Source organism: Prinia subflava, chromosome 1 (genome assembly GCF_021018805.1).
Source record: "Prinia subflava isolate CZ2003 ecotype Zambia chromosome 1, Cam_Psub_1.2, whole genome shotgun sequence".
In the NCBI taxonomy this organism is placed as follows: Eukaryota; Metazoa; Chordata; class Aves; order Passeriformes; family Cisticolidae; genus Prinia; species Prinia subflava.
Window position 1 is genome coordinate 36,264,198 of NC_086247.1, and position 12,423 is coordinate 36,276,620.

Below are 12,423 nucleotides of genomic sequence, written 5' to 3' on the forward strand. Positions count from 1 at the left end.
CAACTTGGAAAATGTAAATATCATGAAAATGAGAAACTAACTGTATTGACTAGACAGGATTATTTAGGGTATTGAACTAATGTGTCATTTTTATTCTCATCTTAGTTTTGGCAGGGAGTTCTTCAAAGAGGTGTTTAAAATATATATGTTCATGAAGTTGCGGTACCACAGATTTTAGAAGAAAAGTGACAAATGACAAAGATACAGATGTTTGCATAGCTGTTTACAGGGTGGTTTTGTATTTTGCTGCTATTTCAGAGTCTGTTTTGGAAAGACCAAGGAGAAAAACATGTTGACATTGCTGTCTGGCACAAAGAAGAAGTTGGGATTGCTCAAACAGTGCCCTTTGTAGACAGTCAAGTACTGACAGAGTGAGATAATCAGAGTTCCTCAACAGGCCTGTCTTTGCAATTATAGTGAACTTCTGTTCCACAATTAACTTACTTTCCCTACTTCCTCCCTCTTTCCCTCACCTTGTTTCTTTTAAAATGAACGTAGGCTAAAACTGATTGAATGCAGTCAAGAGACTTCTAATAAAATTCTACTAATGGTTAAATGTTTCTTTCTATAGTGATGGTTTAGAATGAGGCTTTTATCTATTTTTTTTCACTACCAGTTCAAGTGGGAGTCTAGCATGGTGTATAGTTTTTTTATTATTTTTTGGATCTAAATAGCCTAAAAGTCTAAAAGCCTATTTATAGGCTCTATTTCCATAAAAAATGTAGCTGATTTCTGATCAGTGTACCATGTATTTTTATGTAAATTTTGCTGATAAACAATAATGTTTCATAAATAGTTTCCTCATGGCAATTCATTTGAGAGACCTTCCAAATCATTCAAGACCTTTATCTGAGCAGAAAAGCATTAACCTGAAGAAAAAATATGTTTTGTGTAAAATGATACAAGAAGCTTGAAAGTAGAGGGAAGAGCAAGAGGTAAGACTATCTGAGATGAACATGCTGTGAGCTACATGATGGTGAGTTTCAGGTCTCCCTCTAAGAGTCTGTAGGGATGAATTCAATTTTACTGAAGTTCCTTCTGATCATTCTTCCAGTGAAAATGCTGAAGAAAATTATACGTGCATAGATATAAGAAATCTGTACATTTTAAGGTTATATTCTATTAGTTGGACCTGACTTCTCTTTTAACTTTGGTATTTCTGTTGTGAAATATGGAGTAATCGATAAAAGAAAAAATTAATTTCTGTTAATACAAATTATAGGAAATAAAAGACTTTTGGCCGATGCTTTCAGTGCAGTGAACACAATTTGTGAAACTGTGCTGAGGATCAGATTGGGTTTCCCTGTTTGATGAAATATAGAAACAATTTTAAAAGCTAGGCTGTGCATGCTGGCCTTAAGATTTAAAGCTACATTTTGGTTTGTTGTGAAACAACTGAAAAATTCTGATTCTCTTAGCTGCTTTGAAGGTCTTGGGTTCAACCTCTAAGTCATAGCCATTGAGGAAATTGAAACAAAATGCGAATTACTTGTAATAGCTATCGCTCTACTTTCCAAACTTAGTGATAGAGAACTTAGCAGAGGTAATAGGGCAGAGGTAAATTTTAGTTGATGAACTGAGAGGAAGCACTTTAGAAGACAGTCTTGCATAGCTTCCTACTTATGCAAAATGTCTTAAATAAATTTTAGTTGCAGGGCATAGTTCATTTTCCCCACAACCAAATTAATATTAAAGGAGAAACAGTAATTAGACCTGGAAGTTAGAAATACTGCAACACCAACTTAATTTTTCACGATCCATGTCTAAGATGACCTTTCACAGTGTTGCCTGTAATTCCTCAACACAGATGTTACCTCATGAAGGAACACCTTTAACTGCTTCTTCCCTAGCATTATTCCCTGGCCTTCCAACACACAGCTCCTCCTGTGCCTTATAAATACTGCTTATGGTGCTGCCTCCCAGCCTTGGGAACCAGGGTGACCAAGTCCCTGACAGCAGACGGGATCTCTGCTTTGGCCAAACGGGTTCTCATTATCAGCTCTCCGCGGGAGGGAAATTCATTTCAGTGAAAGAATAATAAAGCACTGGAATTGTCTTCCCAGGGAGGTGGTGGAGTCACCATCTCTGGATGTGTTTAAAAAAAGACTGGACATGGCACTTAGTGCTATAGTCTAGTTGAGGTGTTAAGGCATAGGTTGGACTTGATGATCTTAGAGGTCTCTTCCAACCTCATTATTCTGTGATTCTGTGATTCTGTGATTGTCAAATGTGTAAGGGACCCGCTACTTTGATACAGTCTCTTGTTTCAGAGGGGTAGAAGGGACCTCAAAAATGTTATTGGATATGCTGGTGAGAATACCTGTTTCAAATAGTAAACTGGAATTATTGATGACTGTGTAAAAAATAGGGAGGAAGGGAGTGAGTGAGTGAGTGAGTGAAGGAGAATGTTCCTCCATAAAATTGTGTACGTCTAAATTAAACAAAAATCGTGAATGAGTCTGAGGCACTAACAAAATGAACAATCCTAAAGGTAACCTGAGCAGAAAAAAATGGGGTTTAGATTCATTTTACATAGAAACTACAGGCTTATTGTACATTCCGTGTTATTTTCTGACACAAAATGACAACTGCAGTCCATGAATGATTTGACTGGGTTCTAAATTCATCATGGCAATTTACTCACTTACTTGATCCAGTATAGCAACCTCCTGTTTTGAGGAGTGATTTGGTTAAAATATACAATTAAATTATAGCTAATTTAATGAATTAAACCTGACTCTGACCACATGTGCTCTTCCTGTAATAGCTGATGCTTACCTGACATCCATATTAATTCTTTTTCCAGTTACTGAAGAATTATCAGAAGTGGAGAATTGAATGCCCAGAAATAAGTGCAGATTTGCAACCATCTTCTGTTCTTGGTCTTTTGCAAGCTGGCTATCATGGAGTCCTAAGGTCAAGAGACCCACATGGAAGCAAAGTTGTAATATACAGAATTGGTGAGTGACAAAATTGCTTGGAAGAGTTTCACACTAAATTTTTGGGGTTTGTTTGTTTGCTTTGTTTTGTGATTTATCATTTAATTATCACCATTTCAGGAGCACACCAGAAATATTTTATGGGTACAATTGCAGGGGTTGATTAAAACTAGATCATATCAGAATATATTAACTAGAAAGGTAATATATTTATGTTTCTTCCTAGAAATGCATTCACATTAATATAAAGGTGAATTTACTGAACTATTAGAGTTAAATCATTTTACTTGTATTGTATAGCTAATGCTATACAATCCCTAATGAAGAACCTAGTTTTCTTTTTAGTGAAATTCTTGTTGCATCAAAAGAATCTTGAAGGTTAAAACTTGTAAGATTATGTGGTTTTTCGGGTCTGAGTGTCCCAAGATAATTTGACTTCATGTAAATTTTCGAAGCCATGGGCTAAGACTGTGGTCCTGATGCAGATGAGCACAGAGTGGGGAGAACACAAAGGTGTACACCTAGTTATGTATCAATGTTTGGGCTTGGATGAGCAGTTCACCATGAACAGTTTTTACTGTTTACTTGTAGCCAAAGAGGCCTAGCTGCCAACACTGGGAAAATGTTTGATGTACCTCCCAAAAATATTTTCAAAATGTACATAGTTAAATGAACACCATATCTCCTTATGCGTGTTTTGGACAGAGGCTTTATTTTTGCCAGCTTTCAAAGAATTGTTTTATCACCTGATCTAGTAGATAGTTGTGCCCTCTGAAGCTTTCACCTAGGGTTAAGGCTCATCCCATGCAATTTTTCACTCAGTCTTCAGAGGAAAAATAAGTCAGATTGACTGAATCGTGCCAGAATTATGATGGTAAAAACCAATTATATTAATTGATTGGATTGATGATCTGCAACTTCTGCTAGCATGACTGGTATTGAATTATACCTTGTACTGGGTCCACGGCCAAAGTAGAACATGCTACGTGGTACCATCTACTAAAAGAGCATCGCAGATGAGTGAGAGAGCAGGCACACACTGGCAAAACAATTTATTTCAGAAGCTTTGTTCTTGCAGGGTAACTCTTGTTCCTGAGAAGCCCGTTAGAAGCTGTAGGAAGAAAAAGTGCAGGTGTATGGGGTTTTCTCATGGTAATGCGGGGTAATCTATCTTTTCTTCAGGACAATGGGATCCCAGTTTATTTACAGCATATGATGTGTTTCGTGTAAGTCTCATCACATCTGAACTCATTGTAAAGGAGATCGAGACTCAGCGAAATGGAGTCAAGGCCATCTTTGACCTTCAAGGGTTGAGATTTGCTCATGCTTTTCAAATCAGCCCAGCAGTGGCCAAGAAAATTGCTGCTGTTCTCACAGTAAGTATGACATAATGCTTTATGTAGCTTCATTGCTATGACTTCCAATTTTTCATCTCTTCCAAGCTATCATAAATTTTCCTTCTGTTGGACTTCAGACTATGCAACTAAGAAGAACAAAATCCTAAATCCATTACAAGTTGTGCTTGATTTTACTTAAAGTTTATTCTTCTATAGCAGCAAATGCCCCCTAACTTCTGGTATTTTATAAGAACTCCAGCAGCCTGTTACAACATAAGAATTTCATGACTGAAGGAGCAGATGAAGCCCAGCTTTGGAAGGATCTCTCTGTTTGTTATTCTGTTTCATCTCTTCTCTTCCATTTTTTTGTGCATTATCTCAATATTTAAAGCATTTTTCCTGGCTCAGAGAATACTAAAAATAGCATGCACTGCAAGCAATTAAGAGCAAGACACTCCTAACTTGTTTCCAGTATGGATGATGCTTATGTGATCTTCTATCTGCTAAAAACAGAATGTGTAACATATATGTTCTGCTTGCTTTCTTTCCCACAACATGAGTATTGTTTTGTGCAAATCACTGCTACCTCACCTCATATTTTTCACAAAACTTCTGAGGATTTTACTGTCTTTAAGGCTTATTCCTTTCTGCCAAGTTCAGTTAAACCTTGCCACTGGACTTGAGAGAAAAAATGTTAAAGAAAAAAGGAGATGGAGAATTGACAGGAAAGCTTCAATGTAGTCTTATCATCTTATTTTCCTTCACAAGTTTATGCTGAAAGTCAGTAATAATAAAACTGTTAGCCTGTGATGTGGAAATGAGCCAGGGAGATAATCTCCTGCTCTGATTTGGTAAGGTCTCTATCTGAGATTCAATCAAAGCTTAGTCATTGAATTAATATCATCAGAACTTCAGATGTTCTTCCTTTCTGGTATCTACTGTAAAACTTTATTGAAACAATTAAGTATTCCCAACTTTGCACATCTAAAATAAGAACTCCTGGCGTTATGCAGTCTTGGGCCAGATCTCATGAAAACAGGACTAGTGAGTGTGTTTCAGTTGATTTCTGAGGTAGTAAACAGATTTCTGGTCCTTTTTTTTAACCTTGAAATAGAGCAGAAAGGAAGCAGAATAGGTTTTGCAGGTTCACCTGAAGGTTTAATCCATTCTCTGAAAGCAGGAAATTCTTTGACTATGATGTTTCCATCTTGACCTATTTCTGATTTGTTCAATGTTTTTCAAACTTCTAAATGCCTATTCTAGCTATGGAAAAAGAAAATTAAAAATTATGTGTTTCCAGTGCTCTTTTCTAAGAGAAAGAACTTCAGGGGTTTTGTTTGTTTGTTTGTTTTTTGTCCCTGATTCCTTTCCTCACTTTTGACTGGATTTGTAAGTTTTATCCAAAGATTGTTAGTATTCAATATCATAGAACCATAGAATCATAGAATATGTTAAGTTGGAAGGGACTCATCAGAATCAAGGCCAACTCCTGGCCCTAAGCAGGACACCCCAAGAATCACATCATGTGTCTGAGGACATTGTCCAAACATTCCCTGAATTCTTGTCAGCCTTGGAGCTGTGACCACTTCCTCGGGGAGCCTGTTCCAGTGCCCAGCCACACTCTTGGTGAAGAACTTTTTCCTCTTATCAATATAAGCCTCCTCTGACACAACTTCAGGCAATTCCTTGGGGTCGTCTCTGGTCAGGAGAGTGAAGAGATCTGCCCTTCCTCTTCCCCTCACAAGGAAATTGCAGACTGTAATGAGGTTTCTCCTCAGTCTCATTTTCTCCAGGCCAAACAGACCAAGTGATCTCAGCCACTCTTCGCACAACTTCCCCTCTAGACTCTTCACCATCCTCCTGGCCCTCATTTGAAGCTCTCTTATAGCTTAATGCTTTTTTTGATATTATTGTGCCCCAAAATGCACACAGTATCCAAGGTGAGGCAGCCCCAGTGCAGAGTAGAGTGGGACAATGCCCTTCTTTGCCCAGCTGGAGATGCTGTGCCTGATGCTGTGCCAGGACATGCTTAATGCACTCCAGACTATGCTCATAAGTTAAAAAACCTTAGTCTTTACCCTGTGTTTTACTCAATAAATGTGCCTTGCAAATTACTATCCTGTATCAAGAAACAGAAGTTAATAGAAAGGAAGTATGTACTAAGGAATGGAAAGCATAGTACAGATAATAAGTGATGTTATCTTGAAAAATCTGTTATCCCAGGCAGAAAGTTGTTTCTTGAAAATCATGATAGTAGACTTTAAGTATATGATAACCCATACTAACATCAAGTAAACATACAAGCTGATCATTTTAAGGTCTTTGTCATATATTAAAATCTGAAAGGAGTGGCACTAAAGAAATGTGTTGGCTTTGAGTTTTTTCTTCCTTAGAACTAGTGAGGAGATATGTTTGTGACAAGTACCATTTTTATAAGCAGAAAACATCTGGTTCAGAGGTAGTATCAGGTGGGATATGAAGGGAAGCTGTACTTTCCCCATTATACAAAGCTTGTTTTGAGCACTGCCATATTTTCATTTAAATTTCAAAGATCTGGAACTTTTAAACTAATACAAGTAGAATCCAAGTTGGTTTATATTATAAAGGCTGTATAGCAGATTTTTTTTTAAATTTCATTAAAACAGTAATCATTTTGTAAAGCTGAACTTCTGGCTTGGCCAAATTCCTAGTAATTTCAAGGCTCATCTCTAAATTATTAATATAACTTATTTAACTTAAAGTTAGTATCTTCAATAGTTTATATATATTTATGTATTATCCTTCAGGCTGTAAAGTACCAATAAAAGCACATAGCTAGATGGCTTTTTTGTAAATTAGTAGCAGAATCTTGTGAAAAACTGTACTTCAGAAGAAAGGTTGAGCACAAGGTTTGTGTGCAGTACTTGTGTGCAATCTGGTGATAGTTTTCTTCTTTGTTTTTCTGTTTGTTTGTTTTTAATATTCAATCTCACCTCATACTGAGATGAAAAAAAAAAGGTGAGATTTTTCCTTGTAATGGGAGAAATAAGATATGATTTTTCTAAATGTCGCTCTTAATTTACACTTCTACAACACTACAAAATTCAGGAATTGGCAAGGTCAGAAGTAATACTTTAACCATGGACTAGACAGTTTTCACAGGCTTGTCCTTAGTAATAGAGGTGCTTCAATAATATTTTCTTTTTCTTATTCTGTTTTTCATGTATGCTGACAGGATTCCTTTCCACTGAAAGTACGAGGTATCCACTTGATTAATGAGCCTTTATTCTTCCACCCAGTCTTCGCTCTAATTAAGCCTTTTCTCACTGAAAAAATAAAGCAACGGGTGAGTGCACACACATATTTCTTTCTGCCACAAAGCCCCTTATGACAATCTGCAGCACTTTCCTTAGGCTCTGTTACTCCTGAATACTGAAGAGCATAAATCACTTTTTGTTTATTAGTGCCATACAGACCTCCAGAATCTAACAGTAAAGCATTTGCAGTTATTAATAACATGAGAGTCACAAGTGATGCTGTGATCACTGCTCTAAAGATAAAAAATACTGTGACACAAAGAGGTTAAATAATTTGCTTGAGGTCACGTAATAATTCTTCTGCATAACTAGAAAGAAATAGGTCCTGGATTTCCCAGTATTCCGCCTACAAATAATAGAGAAAAATTATCACCGAACAGTGTTTTATGGTCCAAGTTGTGCAGAATTAGTACAAGACAACTGTTTAGCTCTGACAGACCTCCAGAGGCATTTATGCACCAAAAATTGGTCAGACTTAATTTCTAAGTTTTTTTCCAAGTAACTCTGTAGTTGCTTTAAATAGTTTTGCAGTTATAGATCTGCAAATAGATTTGTATTTGGATGCAAAAGCATGCCAAGGACGTGTTTATTGCAGCATAGGAAAAATATTGGGAGTTTTCAGCTGGCACAAAAGTGGAGGGGTAACAGCAGGACTAAGGTACTAAATAAGCAGCCTTGCCTATTGTTATTCCCATTCTGAAGCCTCCTTTTCTCAGCACATGGACCTTGGACATTTGCAATAGCCACTGCACCAAGACAGTAGATCCTAGACAAGTATCAGACTGGAAGTAATGAACAAGGCTTCAAAATAGCTCCAATAAAGCATGAGAAGAAGAACCAAACCTACAGTTTTTCCAGGGTTAAAATGGAGTAGTAGTCCAGTATCTAATTCCAGTTGGAACTGAAAGATAAGAACTGATATATAGATTCTGTTGAGTATCTTCCTTGACACCTGTCTGAACCTACATACATACTAGATAATCTTGTTTTTAAATACATGTGCCAGGACCAGATAGTAATGGCCATGAGCCAGACACAACTCTTTTCTTGGAAAGGACTGAAGGGCAATTACAAGATAACATGACAAAACAAAATCACCAGTCTTCTGATGGTTTAGCTCACTTTAGCAGTTTGGATGTAGTGTGTACTCTCATCAGTGTTGCTAAACCAGTCTGGAACTGGTGTGTAGTTAGTTTTGGTTCCTATGCTCATCCTGTGTCCCATCAACACAATAGGATACAAAACACAGCTACATAAAATGCAGTTCTCAGGTTATGTCCCATCCTTCACCAGCCTTCAGATTCAGAGCAGGACAGAGTTTGAACACCTAGGGGAAACTCAGAAGGGTAGCTCCTCCGTTTAAGGAACTCGTTATGAACAAATACACTTAGTTAAACCAAGCTGGTGGGTTCAGCTCTTGCACTGAGATGCTTTGCTGCCTGTTCTAACTCAATAGTCTAGCATTCATACCCAAGTAAATGCTTTTAATATTTTGGTTTAGGTGTACATGCATGGAAGTAACTACTTGCAGAGTCTGACCGAACACTTCCCTGCCAGCATTCTCCCACAGGAATATGGGGGGGAGGAAGTCTCCTTTGAAGAGCTGGCCAAGGAATGGACTGACTTCATAATGGCATCTTCAGATTATCTTGAGAGCATTTCTCTGGTTGCCTAGGAAGTACCTTAATAGAGTATTTTATCAATTCTTGAACACTGGCATTGGAAATAAGTTTAATTTGAAAACTTCCATTGTGAATGAAACCAGTATGTCTTTGCAGAGCACTCACTGAATGTTATATTGGCTGCACTTTTATACTAACTGGAGTCTATCAGTTTGTATGTCTGAAGAGATTATGAATTTTACATATTTGTCTCACTGTTTGTAATTGAGTAACTTGTATACCAGAAAGCTGAAGAGTGCATTGGATATCAGCTTGATACTGCTGCTATTAGGTCTTTGGAGATAACTCTTCTGTAATAATGCAGTCCAGAACCTTACACTTAGCTCTTGTGTCTTGGCTTGTCAAGACAATAGGATACAAAACAAAGAACAGACTGTGAATAGGGTAGTTTGTTGCAAATATAAGACTACAGGGCTAATTAATTTACAGGGAGTGAAGATGCTGCTTTTTGGATTGATTCTCAGAGGAAATGCTGTTTTGTTAGTTTGTGTCAAATTGAAAATTAGTCAGCAATAGTGAGACATTTGTGTTACTCTTTGTGCTGCTTGTGCAGCTTCACTTTTTGTGCTAATTAACAGAGTAGCCTTCAAGTTTTATAGAGAAAACACCACCTACGTATTCTTCAAAGGACAGTGTGAATCAGGAGAAGGAACTGGTAAAAGAGTCAAAACAACCCTGAAAATTCATATTTTTTTTCTTCAAAGTGATACTGTCTATATCTGGACAACTATAAGCAACTCAGATCATTTATCCTTTAATCCCTAGTGTAGAGGACTAAGGAGGTCAAAAGTTTTCGGCTGTTTGCATTATCTGTTTGTTTCAGGGGGTAAAGTAGGTTAACCTTTGCAGATCTGAATTTTAGAAATATCTGCTGTATGTTTTAAGGGTGTTTTGAGGTCACTTTGGACCTCAGCATAGGAGAGGCTTGGTATCGTCCTTTTATTTTCAGTACAGTAATTGACAACTTGCCCGTTTATTTGCTGCTGGGCACTGAGAGAAATGATTTTTAATTTCCAGTGAGACTACATCTTCATTTCTGTAGGGGTAATAAAAAAAAATCTCTATACTTACTGAAAGCAGGTTTTTGTTTTGTTTTGTTTTGAAGGGGCATAGTTGACATATGAATATTGCATGTGTGAAAGCTATCACTCACATTACAGAGCAGTATCATGCTGCAATCCTCTGTATTTAGTAATCTCAACCATTATTTTACTTTTCTTTCAGCTTTCTCCTAAAATCTGTTAGTACACCAGCTGCTAGAGTTCATTTACCCAGTTCTTAACTCTGTTTTGTTTTTGCATAGGCACTATATATTTGAGCATTCCATTTGAATTTTCCTATGAATAAATCCATAAAAATGCTTTTATCTCAGGTAGCTAGAAATTATAACTTTAGTTATTTTGTAACCTTTAGGACATTGGTATATAGGCATAGGGGACAGAAATGGAACTATCCTATTATATTAGAAATGTCTTACTTTAGATTATGATTATTAAGGCATTATTGCAAGAGTCATTGGAAACTACTCTTTATTAGCAAGAGGAACATCTGTCAAAGACCCACTAAAGTACTTGTTGGTTGTAGTTTCTTCTGCTATGGTAAGATCAATGCCAGAAATTCTTTCAAAACTGACAAAATTTTTTTTTCTTCCAATTTCTGAATTTCCTCAAGTGCCTTTTTCATTCATCTCTTTCAAAGTATTTTTGATATGGGGCCTAAATTTAAAGAAACCTTTTTCAGATATATGATTCTATGAAAATGTATTTAATATATATTTCTTTTTCTCAGATTAAACTATTTTGTGATACAAAAGCTCCTTAACTAGAGGAGTTCAATGAACTGCAAATTCTTCTTTATAAGAAAATAGACTAAGTAGTCAGGTATCTGGCAATTGCTCAAGTGTGTAACTCAAGTTCCAAGTAATTTACCAGCTGGAGAACCTAAGCTATTGTCTTAATATTACAGTCCTTCAATTTTAATCTGTGAATGTAAACTGCAGGAAGGAATGAACCATGTTTCATTGAACAAGAAAATTTAAACTTTTCCTATGAAACCAATCTCTGGTTGCTACTGGTTTATGTAGCAGAAACGATATTTGATTGCATAGGTATGTGCATATTTAGCTGGGGCTTTTTAATCTTTATTTGGACTTCACCAGCTCTATGAACTTAAAGTCCTAAATGACTTCAAAAATACCCTGATCCTGTGACTAAGGGGTAGCGTTTTTGCATAACTCAACAGTTAGAGCACTGAGTGCAGTTATATTTTCCTGAACTGTTAATTATTTTTTAATGTTTACATATTATATAGGAGGTAGGAACTCTTAATTGCCATTGCTGCTAATAATAAGGACATAAGATAATTGGAATATTTACATAATGAATACTGGAGATCTTGGTGTGATGCATGGTGGTGTTGCAGCTTTGAGCAGCAGCCAACTAAGCAAAGATCCCTAAGTGCATTATTCTTTATAAACATTGGGAGTGCCTCTAAAAAAAATAAAGTTCCTGTTAAATGGTGCAAATATAATTTAGTACTGACTGTAAGCATGATGTAATGCACGATTTTTTAAAGATTTCTCTCTTTTTTGATGTATTAGCACACATTTTCATTAATAAACCCTTTCTGGTTGAACCAGCCTTGTGTGATACAAGTGATGCCTTAAGTTTTAGCTTTCATATTTTCAGATTCTGTGCTGCCTAGGGGATGTGTTCTGAGCCTCATATTAAATGTTAGTGAGCTCTCTTCACAGAGTAGGCAGACAGAACAAATCCTTTCCCAGATGGAGACCGCGGACAACTGATACAAGTTTTCAGGTCCAAAAGCACAAACAATGGTGGACTGAAGAGAGAAAACAAGAAGGATGGAACTTCATAACCTGAAGCTGTAATTGGACAATTAAACCTATTACGCAAATAGACCAAAATTTACAAAAGTGTAAAACCTCGTGACCCGTCATCCATTTTGTGACATTTTGGGTCCACCTTGGGTGTAGCCTGCCAGGCTCTTGTCCTGCCCAAGGTGTATCCTTAAAGGCCTTTTAATAAATATCTACTTCATTCTCTAGCTCTGTCCAGCCTGTGTTCCAGGTCAGCCTTCCCGAGGCACCACAAGCGCCGCGTTCCCCGAGAAGGAGCAGGCCGCGGGTGCTGGGCTGTGTCCGCGGGGC

The 12,423-nt window shown here is 37.0% G+C and overlaps 1 protein-coding gene across 2 annotated transcripts in view; it reads left to right on the top strand.

Annotated features, from left to right (window-relative positions):
- TTPA (alpha tocopherol transfer protein) overlaps nt 1–12,344 on the top strand; it is a 38,179-nt gene extending 25,835 nt beyond the window's left edge. For both annotated transcript variants that reach the window (XM_063393363.1, XM_063393372.1), the window contains 4 exons: nt 2,807–2,960; nt 4,122–4,315; nt 7,491–7,601; nt 9,074–12,344. In XM_063393363.1, coding sequence (XP_063249433.1) covers nt 2,807–2,960; nt 4,122–4,315; nt 7,491–7,601; nt 9,074–9,247 — 633 coding nt within the window. In that variant the 3' untranslated portion in view covers nt 9,248–12,344. The remainder of the gene's footprint in view (nt 1–2,806; nt 2,961–4,121; nt 4,316–7,490; nt 7,602–9,073) is intronic.
- The last annotated feature ends 79 nt before the right edge of the window (nt 12,345–12,423 follow it).